The 16,569-nt window shown below is 45.1% G+C and overlaps 1 protein-coding gene and 2 long non-coding RNA genes across 3 annotated transcripts; all 3 read left to right on the forward strand.

Moving 5' to 3' along the window:
- Positions 1–3,697: 3,697 nt before the first annotated feature.
- gprc5bb (G protein-coupled receptor, class C, group 5, member Bb) lies at positions 3,698–7,277 on the forward strand. Its single transcript, XM_045223603.1, has 4 exons — positions 3,698–3,739; positions 4,637–5,750; positions 5,966–6,078; positions 6,726–7,277. The coding sequence occupies exons 2-4, from the start codon at positions 4,637–4,639 to the stop codon at positions 6,768–6,770; spliced, it is 1,272 nt and encodes a 423-aa protein (XP_045079538.1). The 5' UTR covers positions 3,698–3,739; the 3' UTR covers positions 6,771–7,277.
- A 4,954-nt stretch (positions 7,278–12,231) lies between these two features.
- LOC123491993 lies at positions 12,232–13,430 on the forward strand. Its single transcript, XR_006661570.1, has 4 exons — positions 12,232–12,312; positions 12,628–12,708; positions 12,962–13,030; positions 13,292–13,430. It is a non-coding gene; the product is annotated as an uncharacterized LOC123491993 (long non-coding RNA).
- Positions 13,431–14,940: 1,510 nt separating this feature from the next.
- Positions 14,941–16,049, forward strand: LOC123491994. The gene is made up of 3 exons (XR_006661571.1): positions 14,941–14,975; positions 15,727–15,804; positions 15,991–16,049. It is a non-coding gene; the product is annotated as an uncharacterized LOC123491994 (long non-coding RNA).
- The last annotated feature ends 520 nt before the right edge of the window (positions 16,050–16,569 follow it).

Consider the following 16,569-nt stretch of genomic DNA (forward strand, 5'->3'; position numbering starts at 1 on the left):
TGGTGCTATTTCACATGAACCACACCACCTCCAAACCACCTTTAGTGGTGTTAATGATGTAAGTGGATTGGACTAGGCTGATCTGGGCCTGTATTCAAAACTGATCCTAGATCATCAGTGCTTTTTGGAATACGGGCCTTGATCTATATGGTGCTGAGAGGTTCTCTAGCTGGAGAGAGAGAGAGAGAGAGAGAGAGAGAGAGAGAGAGAGAGAGAGAGAGAGACAGAGAAAGAGAGAAGGAAGGAGCAGAGAGAGAGAGAGAGCGAGAGCGAGAGCGAGAGCGAGAGAGAGCGAGAGAGAGAGAGAGGAATGGATGGCGAGAAATAGATATATATAGAGAGAGAGGGAGAGAGTAATGTATATGGACAAATAAATCACTTCCTGTATTAACTGTTTACAAGTTACTTTAACATCTGAAAACTGCAACATGTTATAAATTAACATAAGTTCCCCAAAACCATCCAATCAGCCAATCACTAGTAAGTAAGTGGTTAAGGAGAGGTCAGAGAGGAGAGGATGACCTCAGAATGACCCACAATGACCTTTGACCTAGAGTAATGTCAAAGCTATTTAGCCCCTCTACACACGCACACCTACTGTACTGTCTGTGTGTACTGGCGTGAGCTCAATCAAAACCTCAACCTCCCAGCTTTACAAAAAAGACACAGGAGAAAGAGTGGATGAATGGAATGAAATGGAGGGAGAAAAGAAGGGATGGAGGGAGGGGGAAGGGAGGAGTACGGGATGTCCTGTACTTCGCAACCGCAGGGTAAGGACGAGGTAATCACCAAGCCAACACTTTATAGACATTATTCTCTCTCTCTCCCTCTCTCCCTCTCCATCTGTAGCCTAGTGGGCCAGTCTGGATAGTTTTTTCTTCTTCTGCAGAATGACCATTATTTGGCTAATAATGGGTGCTTGAAGGGAAAAAAAGGCCAGGTGTGGGGGCCCAGAGGAACAAAATGGGCCGGTGTGTTAGAAATACCTGGGACAATGTGTGGTCCGTCACTGGCCCCATTCATTCAGGTCATCATGTTGTTACCAGGCAAGTTGACCCATTATTAGACACACTAATCTGCACTGCTGACGCGTGTGTGTGTGCGTGTGTGTGTGCGTGTGTGTGCATGTGCGTGTGTGTGTGTGTGTCTGTGTGCTACTGGAGATGATGTCATGAACCTTCTATGTTTAGCCTCTATTACTGGCATCTATTAAGAACTCTACTGTCTATTCACTAAGACCACTGCTTTTACCTACTCTCTCAGTACAGTACAGGGTCTGGACTAATCAGTACAGTACAGGGTCTGGACTAATCAGTACAGTACAGGGTCTGGACTAATCAGTACAGTACAGGGTCTGGACTAATCAGTACAGTACAGGGTCTGGACTAATCAGTACAGTACAGGGTCTGGACTAATCAGTACAGTACAGGGTCTGGACTAATCAGTACAGTACAGGGTCTGGACTAATCAGTACAGTACAGGGTCTGGACTAATCAGTACAGTACAGGGTCTGGACTAATCAGTACAGTACAGGGTCTGGACTAATCAGTACAGTACAGGGTCTGGACTAATCAGTACAGTACAGGGTCTGGACTAATCAGTACAGTACAGGGTCTGGACTAATCAGTACAGTACAGGGTCTGGACTAATCAGTACAGTACAGGGTCTGGACTAATCAGTACAGTACAGGGTCTGGACTAATCAGTACAGTACAGGGTCTGGACTAATCAGTACAGTACAGGGTCTGGACTAATCAGTACAGTACAGGGTCTGGACTAATCAGTACAGTACAGGGTCTGGACTAATCAGTACAGTACAGGGTCTGGACTAATCAGTACAGTACAGGGTCTGGACTAATCAGTACAGTACAGGGTCTGGACTAATCAAGCTTCTCAGAGTAGGAGTGCTGATCTAGGATCAGATCCCCCCAGTCCATGTAATGTAATTCACACACACACACACACACACACACACACACACACACACACACACACACACACACACACACACACACACACACACACACACACACACACACACACACACACACACACACACACACCGTCACAGAGTGGGGATTACCCCCATGTCAGTATAAGGAGAAAGCAGCAGGCTGAGTCATGGCGTTTCACTGTTAAATAACATGTTGTCTCAGTCCCAAATGGCACCCTATTCCCTATGTAGTGCACTAGGGCCCATAGGGCTCTGGTTTAAAGTAGTGCACTACACAGGGAATAGGGTGCCATTTGGGAATTACCCACTCACTAAACTAAGGAGACAGCGCTTACGTGGACCTGACATTCACCTGTGTTTAGGACTCCTCTATGGTCAGCATACCTGCTATAGCTGCCTTCTGGTTTTACCCTTTGATTGTATTCTTCTGAAGATGTTTCACATTGCGTTGAATATAGGTCTCTGTTTATAGGTCTCTGCTAAGAGGCTTTACCGTGCACCCTATTCCCTATATAGTGTACTACCTTTGCTGTGCTTGGCCAGCCTGTGTTGTAACTTGCCCTTGAAACCTTCTGCCAGGAGGAGACAGAAGGCGGAAGAGGAAGAGAACGTGGGATGGATTATTCATCTATTCATATGGGATCGTAAACCGTTGATTAATTGATTGAATGTATTTGGGGGCGGCAGGTAGCCTAGCAGTTAAGAGCGTTGGACCAGCAACCAAAGGGTTGTTGGTTCGAATCCCCGAGATTACTAGGTGAAAAAATCTGTCGATGTGCCCTTGAGCAAGTCACTTAACCCTAATTACTCCTGTAAATCGCTCTGGATAAGAGCGTCTGCTAAATGACTAACATGTAAATCATTAAATGCCGAAGGCTGCTGCAGTTGGAAGGAACCAACATTAAAGACCGGTCTGATTATATACTTTATTATTGCATTGTGAAAGTGATAGAAGTTGAGGAATCTCTGGATACTGAATTGATAGAAGTTGAGAAATCTCTGGATACTGAACTATTGACCTCTGTATGGAGGAAGACCAGAGCGGTGTTAATGCACTTCTGACAGTGGGTGAGCAGAGAGCAGTGCTTGCTTGGAAGTAGCATTGCAGCATCCCTGTGAGTGCCTCAAGCCAACAGCTGCAACCAAGTTGCTGTTTACATCCCCCTGCAAATGTATAGAGAGAGAGAGAGAGAGAGAGAGAGAGAGAGAGAGAGAGAAGAAGGGAGAGAGAGAGAAAGACAGAGAGAACTTTTAGTCAGGTTTGTTATATTTGACTATGTGGAGGAGTGAAGTCAAGCTTGCACCTGACACTTTTTTTGGAGTACTCATAGCGCGCTATAGGATTGCCAAAACAATGATGTGATATAACGTGATACCATTGGAAAATAACGGAAACGCACCAGAGAGATGCCGCCAGAGGGAGTGATTTTAACGGACCTAATAACCGCCACAGCTCGCGCCACCGGGGACCGGATGGAATACAAACGGAATAGTCTATGAGTAGAAGTGACTCACCTTTTATAAAGTCCGTTATTTATGGTGAGCGTACGATCCGCTGTGCTACAGCACGTCAACACGTCAGATAACGGTCACCTTGTCCTCGCCTGTAAATGAAGAAGATCTTAAATTAGCCTGCTGAACAAACATCGTCAAACTAAAAAAGGACCCAAGATGAATTATGCGGTTTGGATACCGACTATGTGGGACTAGAGATGTGACTTCTCTCCTTTTTGAAGTCATAAAAGTTATCAAGTAACCTAACGGAACACTCAACTAAGCTCTCAAGGTGAGTTCAGTTCACCATAATTGAAAATGGTTCAAATGAATATTTCAATGATTAATATACATAGTAAGTGTATGGATTATTGCTGTTTTTGGTGTCAAATGTAAAGACTGATAGCTTAATTACAACTTTTTAATAGCCCCTATCTGTAGCCCCGCCCCGCACCATGATACCTTTTTAACAAAAGAAAGCATTTTCTGTTGTCTTCCAATGTTGAACTGTGTGTGTGTGTGTGTGTGTGTGTGTGTATGTATACTTGTCACTCAGCCTGTGTTGTGAGAACCCAGCGTTACATTTATATAGGCCAACCCACTTGGCTGCTCGTTACTATGGGAACCGTGGCCCTGGCTGGCTCAGGCTGAGTGGGCTGCTGAGGGCTGTGCTGTGTGTGTGTGTGTGTGTGTACATGAGCTTCCAAGATGGAGAAAGGACATTACATAATAATTATATATTTGTGAAATGAAAGATGTACCAGGAACAGTTAGTTCCCTCTAGCAGGAACTCATTCAACAGTCTGTTATGCTCCTGTACTGAATAATACAATGACTAAACAAGTGATAGCAAGAGACAGGCCATTTTGGTGCTGTGTTCTGGACATGATTCAGTAACAACGTTCTCTCTCTCTCTCTCTCTCTCTCTCTCTCTCTCTCTCTCTCTCTCTCTCTCTCTCTCTCTCTCTCTCTCTCTCTCTCTCTCTCTCTCTCTCTCTCTCTCTCTCTCTCTCTCTCTCTCTCTCTCTCTCTCTCTCTCTCTCTCTCTCTCTCTCTCTCTCTCTCTCTCTCTCTCTCTCTCTCTCTCTCTCTCTCTCTCTCTCTCTCTCTCTCTCTCTCTCTCTCTCTCTCTCTCTCTCTCTCTCTCTCTCTCTCTCTCTCTCTCTCTCTCTCTCTCTCTCTCTCTCAGATGGCCCTCAGTCCCGTCCTCCTCTTCCTCCTCTCTCTGATTGGCTGCGGCCACTCCCAGGATGACATCATCGACCCCGGCCTGGCCCCTCCCCCTCCTCTGGGTTGCAGTGTGAACGTGGACCCCGTCTACCGGACGCTGTGTGACCTGGAGTCTGTGTGGGGGGTGGTGTTGGAGGCCGTGGCCTGTGGTGGAGCCATCACCTCCCTGGTCCTCTCCGTGGTTCTCCTAGCCAAGCGTCACTCCGTCCTTGACCCAGATCGGCGCTCCGGCCTGGGGCCTCTTCTCCTCCTGCTGGCCTCCCTCCTAGCTCTCTTCACCCTGTCCCTGGCCTTCCTTGTGGGGCGTACTGAGACCCTGTGTGTGGTCCGCCGGGTCCTCTGGGGCCCGCTGTTCGCCCTGTGCTTCTCCTGCCTCCTGGCCCAGGTGGTGCGGTTGAAGAGGCTGGTGTCTGGAAAGTCTAGCCCCAAAGGGAGCTCCCTGGCTGGGCTTGGCGTGATCCTGGCCCTGGTCCAGGGGATCATCTCTGGAGAGTGGCTGCTGCTGACAGTGGTGAGGGAGGGCCACGGGGCCTGCGACTACCCACCGTTAGACTTTGCCCTGGTTTGCAGCTACGCCCTGGGGCTGCTCCTGACCGCGCTGGGCCTCTCCCTGGCTGTGGTGCTGTGTGGAGGGGACGGGGGAGAGGACGAGGCAGAGGAGGGGAGCGACGGAGGGTGCGAGCGGCGTTGGAAGTGTAACGCCGTATGGCTCTTCCTGTCCTGCCTGGCGTCCCTGTTGCTATGGGTCTCCTGGCTTGTGCTCTATCTCTATGGCGACGCTGCGTTGAGGGGGGCGCGGTCGGGTGGCGGGGGAGGGCGGCGACCGGACTGGGATGAGCCGGTGTTGGCGGTTGCCTTGGTGGCACAAGGCTGGATCCTCCTGTTATTTCACGCTATCCCAGAAGCCCACCTGTGTCTGAGGGACCCGCCAGCCCCCAGCCAGCACGACTACTTTGATACCAGTCAGCCCCTGCAGCCCTGCTTCCAACAGGAGGTGCCATTACCTACACACACACTTACACACAGGCCCTACGCAGATAACCAGGCCTACTCTATCGAGGAGCACAGCGCAGGTATACTGTGTGTGTGTGTGTGTGTGTGTGTGTGTGTTGGTTGTGTGAAAGGCTATGTGTGGGTTTATGCAAATATTGTGTACATGCAAAAAGGTTTAAGTCTAAATAGAAGGATTGTCTACAGAAAAAAAAATAACTATTATTATTGTACAGTGAAACCTGGCTAGTAACACTCCCTTTATTTGTGTTTGCTCTCTCCCTGGGTGGTGTCTCAGCACTGAGAGGTGGGTCGTACCATAACGGACACGGGGGGATGCGTCCTGGGATCCCCTTCAGAGGCCACATGTACCAGCCCACTGAGATGGCCCTGGTCATGAACGGAGGAACGGTCAGTGTCTCTTATTTCACACACACAAACGCACAAGCACCCATGTACATATTAAATTATTGGTTAGAGCCCTGAGTGCTGATTGGCTGAAAGCCGTGGTATATCAGACCGTATACCACGGGTATGACAAAACATTTATTTTTACTGCTCTAATTATGTTGGTAACCAGTTTATAATAGCAATAAGGAACCTCAGGGGGTTGTGATATATGGCCAATATACCACGGCTAAGGGCTGTATCCAGGCACTCCACGTTGCGTCGTGCATAAGAACAGCCCTTAGCCGTGGTATATTGGCCATATACCACACCTCCTCGTACATTATTGCTTAATTATATTATCTTATATTATTACATATTACCTCAACTACCTCTTACCCCAGTACACTGACTCGGTACCAGTATTCCTTGTATATAGCCTGTATATAGCGTTGCTATTGTTTTTTATTGTGTTACTGTTTTCTTTTTATCTATTTGCAAATGTTCTTACTTTTTAACTGCATTGTTGGGAAAGGGCTTGTAAGTCAGGATTTCACGGTAAAGTTTACACTTGTTGTATTGGGCGCATGTGACAAATAATATTTTATTTTATTTTATTTGACACATACACACATATACACACACACTAACCACTTGTCTGTCTGTAACAGATGCCTTCTGCTCCGGTGAACTACACAGGGAGACAGCTGTGGTGAGAGGGGAACCTTGGAACCAGTCTCCACGGCAACACGGCATATTATGGTTCCGGAATGCTCCGGAATGTTTCCAAATGTCACTCATAACCCCATCAATGCCTCTACCTCACCTCACCATTGTCTGTACAAAGCACTGCAACAAGCAAGTTACCCCCAGCCACAGATCTAGGATCAGCTCACCCTACCTTTTTATACACTTTGGTCATTGAGAGGCAAAGGGAAAAACTGATTTGAGATCAGTGCTCACAAGAAATGTCACTCCAGGTTTGACTGCACGAGATTCAGAGACGGGTAACAAAGACATTGCCTGCCCTTCCTAAGCCATGCAGACTGGAATATATCCCCAATGACGATGATGAACGTCAAGCTCGCTCAGTGAACAGTTATTGGTTGCGTCCCCAAATGGCATCGGCTCTGGTCAAAAGTAGTGCACTACATAGGAATAGGGTTCCATTTGGGACAGATACTAATGTGTTGGAATATTTTTAGCTTTTCTGTTTTGTTGTTTAAAAAAAAAAAGGGGGGGGCATATACAGTGGGGAAAAAAAGTATTTAGTCAGCCACTATTTGTGCAAGTTCTCCCACTTAAAAAGATGAGAGAGGCCTGTAATTTTCATCATAGGTACACGTCAACTATGAAAGACAAATTGAGAATTTTTTTTCCAGAAAATCACATTGTAGGATTTTTATGAATTTATTTGCAAATTATAGGGGAAAATAAGTATTTGGTCACCTACAAACAAGCAAGATTTCTGGCTCTCACAGACTTGTAACTTCTTCTTTAAGAGGCTCCTCTGTCCTCCACTCGTTACCTGTATTAATGGCATCTGTTTGAACTTGTTATCAGTATAAAAGACACCTGTCCACAACCTCAAACAGTCACACTCCAAACTCCACTATGGCCAAGACCAAAGAGCTGACAAAGGACACCAGAAACAAAATTGTAGACCTGCACCAGGCTGGGAAGACTGAATCTGCAATAGGTAAGCAGCTTGGTTTGAAGAAATCAACTGTGGGAGCAATTATTAGGAAATGGAAGACATACAAGACCACTGATAATCTCCCTCGATCTGGGGCTCCACGCAAGATCTCACCCCGTAGGGTCAAAATGATCACAAGAACGGTGAGCAATAATCCCAGAACCACACGGGGGGACCTAGTGAATGACCTGCAGAGAGCTGGGACCAAAGTAACAAAGCCTACCATCAGTAACACACTACGCCGCCAGGGACTCAAATCCTGCAGTGCAAGACGTGTCCGCCTGCTTAAGCCAGTACATGTCCAGGGCTGTCTGAAGTTTGCTAGAGTGCATTTGGATGATCCAGAAGAGGATTGGGAGAATGTCATATGGTCAGATGAAACCAAAATAGAACTTTTTGGTAAAAACTCAACTCAGTCGTGTTTGGAGGACAAAGAATGCTGAGTTGCATCCAAAGAACACCATACCTACTGTGAAGTATGGGGGTGGAAACATCATGCTTTGGGGCTGTTTTTCTGCAAAGGGACCAGGACGACTGATCCGTGTAAAGGAATGAATGAATGGGGCCATGTATCGTGAGATTTTGAGTGAAAACCTCCTTCCATCAGCAAGGGCATTGAAGATGAAACGTGGCTGGGTCTTTCAGCATGACAATGATCCCAAACACACCGCCCGGGCAATGAAGGAGTGGCTTCGTAAGAAGCATTTCAAGGTCCTGGAGTGGCCTAGCCAGTCTCCTGATCTCAACCCCATAGAAAATCTTTGGAGGGAGTTGAAAGTCTGTGTTGCCCAGCGACAGCCCCAAAACATCACTGCTCTAGAGGAGATCTGCATGGAGGAATGGGCCAAAATACCAGCAACAGTGTGTGAAAACCTTGTGAAGACTTACAGAAAACGTTTGACCTGTGTCATTGCCAACAAAGGGTATATAACAAAGTATTGAGAAACTTTTGTTATTGACCAAATACTTATTTTCCACCATAATTTGCAAATAAATTCATAAAAAATCCTACAATGTGATTTTCTGGATTTTTTTTCCTCATTTTGTCTGTCATAGTTGACGTGTACCTATGATGAAAATGACAGGCCTCTCTCATCTTTTTAAGTGGGAGAACTTGCACAATTGGTGGCTGACTAAATACTTTTTTTCCCCACTGTATGACACACCAGGTACAGGAGAACAGTGGCCACGTCCCAAATGCAACCCTATTGCCTATAAAGTGCACTACTTTCGCCAGAGCCCTATGTCCTGGTTCTGGTTAAAAGTAGTGCATTATATAAGGAATAGGGTTCCATTCGGGAGGCATTCAGTATTTATGTAAATTCCATCCATCCACCATGCTCACTAACCTCACCTGCCCACTCATGTTCTCTACAGACTGTGAGCTGTGTCTGAAATGGCACCCTATTTCCTATTTAGTGCACTACTTTTGACCAGGGACCATAGGGTTCTGATCAAAAGTAGTGCACTATGTAGGGAATGGGGTGCTATTTGGGATGTAGCCCACGAGAGTTGCTCCTATCGATGATGATTATGACTATTTAGATATGTAGGGACACATAAACAGTGTATTTTCTAAGACTCTTAAGTTTTGTGTTTGGTCTACCAGAGTTGTTGTGATTAAGCACTTTATTAAGTTAATCTCTGCTGTCACTATATGAGATATAACGTTTGTGTGGCATATTTCTATGATGAATGTTATGATGGTGAAATTGAATGTATTATTGTTGTCACAAACGAGGTACTCTATTTTTGGTGTGGTTCTATGATATCAGTAGTTTTGGTATGGGGTTGTTGTATCACATTTGGAGAGTTTTTAACAGGGAGTGCAATATCAGTATGATTATATGGCAGACTAGACAGTATATTAATTAATGGTACGATCTGTACCTCATACTGACATTATATATTTCAGAGACTTCTTCTTTGCTCTTTCTGTGTTTTACCTCCCAAAACTCCTTGTCCTTGATTGGACTAATCGGCTGCCTCTTAATCCCTATGGTGCTCTAACCTTGGACTAACCCATTTAGGGAAACTGATAGGGGGGATTGGTATTAGTGGCTTTAATGTGACCAGTCGTGTACTCCTGTATAAGGCTATTATATTATCATCCTATGTGTTGATACAGAGGAGGGCTTGGTTGGTTGTCTCCTAAACACAATTCTCACTCAAACTCAATGAAATAAAATATTGTCTATAGATTAAACTGTTTGGATCAACGCACTATTGAGGTGTCTGTAGAAGGCTTTGGAGCATGCAAATTTGAAGACGGAACCGTTTCTATATTAAACTGTTTGGAAGGTTTATTTTGCTTCTATCTAAAATGACAGGTTGTTTGCATTTTAACATGATATACCTTGCAGCAACCTTGTTGTCTTGGCAACAGTACGTAGCATTCAAAGTACAAAACAGAAAAGGTTCCAAACCTACATGTAGGCTTAGGGCTTCTATCTATCTTTGGTAAAAGCCACTGGCATGGTAAGTGACTGTCTGTGAGCTGACAGTTCTAATAAGCTACAGGCTTAGCTACTTTAGCATCCTAAATGGCACCCTATTCCCTATGTAGTGCACTACTTTTGACCACAGCCCTATGGTCAAAAGTAGTGCACTATATAGGGAATAGGGTGCCATACGGGACGTAGCCATAGTAACAGCTAGGCTACAGCACCCTAACGCCCTCTGCTGTTGGTTGCAGAGTCTATTTCGGTTCCATGAAGCTAGAGATAAGTTTCAAGTTTCAAGTTTTAATGTCACAGGACAGTGAAATACCTTTCTTGCCCGGCTCTAACCCCAACAATGCAGTAATCAATAACAATATAATACTGAGAATAACAAGGTAGAACAAAAACACACACTAAATAAGAAATAAGAAGAACATGATAAAGTAAGTAAGCGTTTATTTTCATTTTGATGTGTAAATATTTGTATGAACATAACAAGATTCAACAACTGAGACATAAACTGAACAAGTTCCACAGACATGTGACTAACAGAAATTGAATAATGTGTCCCTGAACAAAGGGGGGGTCAAAATCAAAAGTAACAGTCAATATCTGGTGTGGCCACCAGCTGCATTAAATACTGCAGTGCATCTCCTCCTCATGGATACACTAGATGTGCCAGTTCTTGCTGTGAGATGTTACCCCAGACATTTCTGGGGGGAATGGCCCAAGCCCTCAACCTCCGATCCAACAGGTCCCAAACGTGCTCAATGGGATTGAGATCCGGGCTCTTCACCGGCTATGGTAGAACACTGACATTCCTGTCTTGCAGGAAATCACACACAGAACGAGCAGTATGGCTGATGGCATTGTCATGCTGGAGGGTCATGTCAGGATGAGCCTGCATGAAGGGTACCACATGAGGGAGGAGGATGTCTTCCCTGTAACGCACAGCTTTGAGATTGCCTGCAATGACAACAAGCTCAGTCCGATGATGCTGTGACACACCGCCCCAGACCATGACGGACCCTCCACCTCCAAATCGATCCCGCTCCAGAGTACAGGCCTTGGTGTAACGCTCATTCCTTCGACGATAAACGCGAATCCGACCATCACCCCTGGTGAGACAAAACCGTGACTTGTCAGTAAAGAGCACTTTTTGCCAGTCCTGTCTGGTCCAGCGACGGTGGGTTTGTGCCCATAGGCGACGTTGTTGCTGGTGATGTCTGGTGAGGACCTGCCTTACAACAGGCCTACAAGCCCTCAGTCCCTCTCAGCCTATTGCGGACAGTCTGAGCACTGATGGAGGGATTGTGCGTTCCTGGTGTAACTCGGGCAGTTGTTGTTGCCATCCTGTACCTGTCCCACAGGTGTGATGTTCGGATGTACCGATCCTGTGCAGGTGTTGTTACACGTGGTCTGCCACTGCGAGGACGATCAGCTGTCCCTCCTGTCTTCATGTAGTGCTGTCTTAGGCGTCTCACAGTACTGACATTGCAATTTATTGCCCTGGCCACATCTGCAGTCCTCATGCCTCCTTGCAGCATGCCTAAGGCACGTTCACGCAGATGAGCAGGGACCTTGGGCATCTTTCTTTTGGTGTTTTTCAGAGTCAGTAGAAAGGCCTCTAGTGTCCTAAATTTTCATAACTGTGACCTTAATTGCCTACCGTCTGTAAGCTGTTAGTGTCTTAATGACGTTCCACAAGTGCATGTTCATTAATTGTTTATGGTTCATTGAACAATAATAATAATAATAATATGCCATTCACAGACGCTTTTATCCAAAGCGACTGTGTGCATACATTTTTATGTATGGGTGGTCCCGGGGATCGAACCCACTACCCTGGCGTTACAAGCGCCATGCTCTACCAATTGAGCTACAGAGGACCTGTGTTTAAACAGTGTTTAAATCCATTACAATGAAGATCTGTGAAGTTATTTGGATTTTTACGAATTATCTTTGAAAGAGGGTCCTGAAATAGGTCAGGGGGCGTGCCGTGGATGTTTGTTGCTAGGGACGCATGAGGACGATTACTATGGAAGGGAATCTGACAGTATTTCCGGGTCAAGAAGCAGTATACAGCACTGGTGTACACAGGTTTCCACGTGAGTCTTCAAAGTAAGTAAACTTTAATGCCGTTATTTCTAAATATTGAATCATGAAACGTTCAAGTAGTTTTCCAGAGCGAATTGATGTGTTCACCCGTTGCAAAGTGTTTTATCACCGGTGACAGTTATTTGGCCAGCTAACATAGCAAGCAAACGCTAACACCACGCACACATTCAATCGATGTTTCTTGCTAGCATAACTTGATTTACTCTGATCAAGTTCTTTAGTAAACTACATTATAACCTAGGCAAGTAGACTGGTAACATGTTATTGTTTTGTATACCTTACCTGCGTTAGCTGAACTGGCTGTGTTTGATTCTGCAGACGGCTTTTCATGACGAAGTGGTTTTCGTGTCTGAGAAGACCGGAAGATACAACACCGCTGAGAAGATCTTTATTGATCAGGTAGCTAACGTTAGATGAGATCACCATAAAATAAATCCCGCCATCAATTGATCATTCGTTGATAAATTCACATCAACAATCATCAATTGATCACCAGTCAGTGTATGCGAATCACTGATTTTAGACACCTTCCTCCACATGTGCTGAGATTGGCTGCCAATTTGAATAGACAACATATGAAACATAGTACTGTAGCCAACAGCTACTGTAAAAGTGTACTGTTAGTTCATAATCCAGCTTTTATCCTCTGTAGGCTCAACGTCTGGCCCTACAGAGGGAGATAGACAAGGAATCCCAGCCCACGGTATCAGTCAGATCACTGGTTTGTATCTGGTTCTGTGTTGCTCTCCAAAATGACACTAGCTTCGTCCAAAATCCTATCCCCCTATTTAGTGCACCACTTTTGAACCAGGACACATCAGGTCAGAAGTAGGGCACTATATAGAAATAGGGTGCCATTTAGGGGACCCAATATCAATACTGTGTTCACTTTAAACCTAAAATGCATTCTCTACTATGTCCTTTGAAGTGACTGCTTCCTTTTTAACAGTAATAATATTGTGGGATGTTTGTTTTTTCTCAGATGGTCCGAGCCGACACTGGCAACAAGATGGTTACCATGAAGAAGAAGAACAAGAACAGTGGGAAGGACACCCACACTGAGGAAGAGATCTCAGAAAACACTTCCGTAAACCTGGGGAATAACGAAGGAGTGAAGAGGAAAAGAAGAAGAAAGCAGAGACTCCGGTAGAAGAAGAGCAGGTGTCTTCCAATGGGGATGGAGGGAATACGGAAGGAGAGCAGGAGAAAAGGAAAGTAAAGAAGAAGTTGTTGGCGGGGTCTGGGACTGACACCAACGGTGAGGAAGCCATGACTAACGGAAATGATGGAGGGAGCGGACAGAAGAAGAAAAAGCAGAAAGGTGCTAACACTGTTAAAACGGAGGACGAGGCAGAACAGAGTGAATTAAAGGAGGAGAAAGGAGGAGTGGAAAATGGGCAGAAGCTGAAAAAAAAGAAGAAGCTCTCTCCGGCAGAAGAGACGGAGGTCAGCGTTGTCCAGGTAGAGGAAGGAGAGGTGGTAGTAATGAAGAAAGGCAAGAAAAAGAAGGGAAAAACAGAGGAAGAAAAGAAGGAAGTGAAAAAGATCCCTAAAGCTGCTGAACCAACTGAGGGGAGTCAGGAGGAAGAAGAGGGGGAGACGAAGAAGAAGGGTAAGAAGAAAGGAGAGACAAAAGAGAAAGGGAGCGGAGAGGCAGAGAAAGAAATGGTAGTAAAGAAGAAGAAGAAGAAGGGAGCATCGGCAGAGGCTACAGTAGCAGTACGGGAGGAGGAGGAACAGAATAACACCAAGAAGAAGAAGAAGCCCAAGTCCACCAGCAGCGCTGCAGACAACACCATAGACACTGAGACGGAAGGAAAGGAGGAGAGCAAGATGAAGAAGGAGAGAAAGGCCTCTGCACCAACAGAGGAGGAGGATGTGATCGCGGTGGACGAGGGGAAGCCCAAACGGAAGAAAAGGAAAAAGGTGGATACGAAAGGAGGAGAGGAACAGGCGGAGGACAGAGAGAGCGAGGGAAAGAAAAGAAGGTGAAGAAGAGCTCGTCTGAGGTAGAGACGGAAATGGAGGACAGCACCCTTCACAAGAAAGGGAAGAAGAAAGGGAGAGACTCCGGAGAAGGGGAAAGGGAAAAAGAAGATAAAGGTGGAGAGCTGCGCCCTGAAGACCAGGAGGTGGGTCAGAGGTTAAGGGTCAGAGGTTAAGAGGTTATCAAATCATGGGGCTCCTTCAGCAGGGTACAACGTTGTGGAACGTTCAGATAGAAATATGTGATGTAGAACAAACATGTCTCTCTGACATGTAGAATGAGGAATCATGTCAGCTCTATTCATGACATTTCTATCTGAAACAGTTCACAATGATTGCCTACTGAAGGTGACCCTGATTCTAGAGCCATTTGAAAGGGGTGACCTTGTTGAAAGTATTGTAAAAAGCATGCGCTGACCAACACCCAAAAATGCTGGAGGTGCTGACTAACAGAATAGTCAACTGTAAAAATAATATGCTCCCAACAATTTAAAGTGTTGACTTTCTTACTTTATATTTTACAGTTAAAGGTATTAAAACAGGGACAGTATTACTATTTGTTTGAATGTCTGCAGTTGTCTGATACTTTGTTGTTTTGCTCCAACCCCCGAGAGGGACCAGAAGGATGTGGTCTTCCTGTCAGAGACCAGGGAAACGCCTTCGAGATCAATATTGATCAGGTAGATCGCTAACAACCCTTTAGATCTATTTGGATCCATTTGATTCCACTGTCCAGTCCACCAATCCAAGTCTCCATTCCATCCCTCTATCACTGTGAGAAAGAAAAGTAATTTCTTCCTGGTCTGAATTAAACATTGTATATTGATTTTGTAACTATTTCTGAATAAAATATGAATGCATTATATTATACAAATGCTTATTAGTGAATGCTGTTGTCATTGATTAACACAATGCTGCAGTCAAACATGCTGGACACACACCAACCAATATAAATGCTCTATACTGATTAAGTAATACCATTGGTCTGTGTCAGGGATACTCCCAAGTGATTGCAAAGTAATTCTGCTCTTTTGCCAATAATCAGATCAGATCTTTTGCCAATAATTGGGCAAAAAATCAGATGGGTTGCCTGTGTAAACGCAGCCTTTGAAGCACACATGGATTTGAGTCTTTAAAAAAAAACTAGGAGTACAGTAAAGAGAATCACCAACCACATGTTAGACTGACATGGAGTATATGTTGTGTACTATATAACATGGACTAGAGTATATGTTGTGTACTATATAACATGGACTATAAGAGTATATGTTGTGTACTATATAACATGGACTATAGAGTATATGTTGTGTACTATATAACATGGACTATAGAGTATATGTTGTGTACTATATAACATGGACTATAGAGTATATGTTGTGTACTATATAACACGGCCTTCATATAAAATGATGGTCCTATTATATTCCATAGGGGAGACGCCTGGCCCTGCAGAATGAGATCGACAAGGAGTCCAACCCAGTCCAACTCAAAGCAGCACCGGTACCATCGGTCAGTACTCTTATGATGTCAGGACACCAAGGTGTATCCCAAATTTGGGACGCATACCAACTCTTCTCTGTTACAAAACATTGTCAAATATAAACATTACATTATAAATCATAAAAATTACAATCATTATGTCTAATATAAACATTACAATATAAATCAGAAATATTACATTGTTCTTCTCCCCAGAGTTTGGGCCAGTGGGGCACCGCCCAGTTTGACAGTTCCGACCAACAAAATAAGTTCCCTGCGGTTGATGGGCGGCTTCAAGAAGGGCGGGAAGCCAATGACAGCGAAGCGGTGCAACGGGAGGGCGGGCCAACATGGCGCTGACGAAAGACGGACAGAAGAGCTTGCAGCAAGGCCTCCTGGGGAATCGAACGCGCTCAGTCGCGCCGCATGGACTTCACGGGAAGGGGGGTGGGACTTGGGTTCTCGGCGCCGTCCAATAAGAAGTTCTCGATCGACATCAACGCAACCCGATCGGTGCGCTTTGATGACTGAGTCGGGACAGACCCTCGAGTGTGTGTGTAGCCTCCAAAACGGATTTGGATGAGTGTGTGTGCACCTTTTCTCTTGCAGGGTCTTGGGAGTGGGAGTGTGCCTGTGGGAATGTGGTGTGTATGAATGTGTGTGTATATATATATATATATACACTGAACAAAAAATATAAACGCAACAATTTCAACGATTTTACTGAGTTACAGTTCATATAAGGAAATCAGTCAATTTAAATAAATTCACTAGGCCCTAATCTATGGATTTCAC

This window comes from Coregonus clupeaformis, chromosome 11, assembly GCF_020615455.1.
Source record: "Coregonus clupeaformis isolate EN_2021a chromosome 11, ASM2061545v1, whole genome shotgun sequence".
Taxonomy (NCBI): domain Eukaryota; kingdom Metazoa; phylum Chordata; class Actinopteri; order Salmoniformes; family Salmonidae; genus Coregonus; species Coregonus clupeaformis.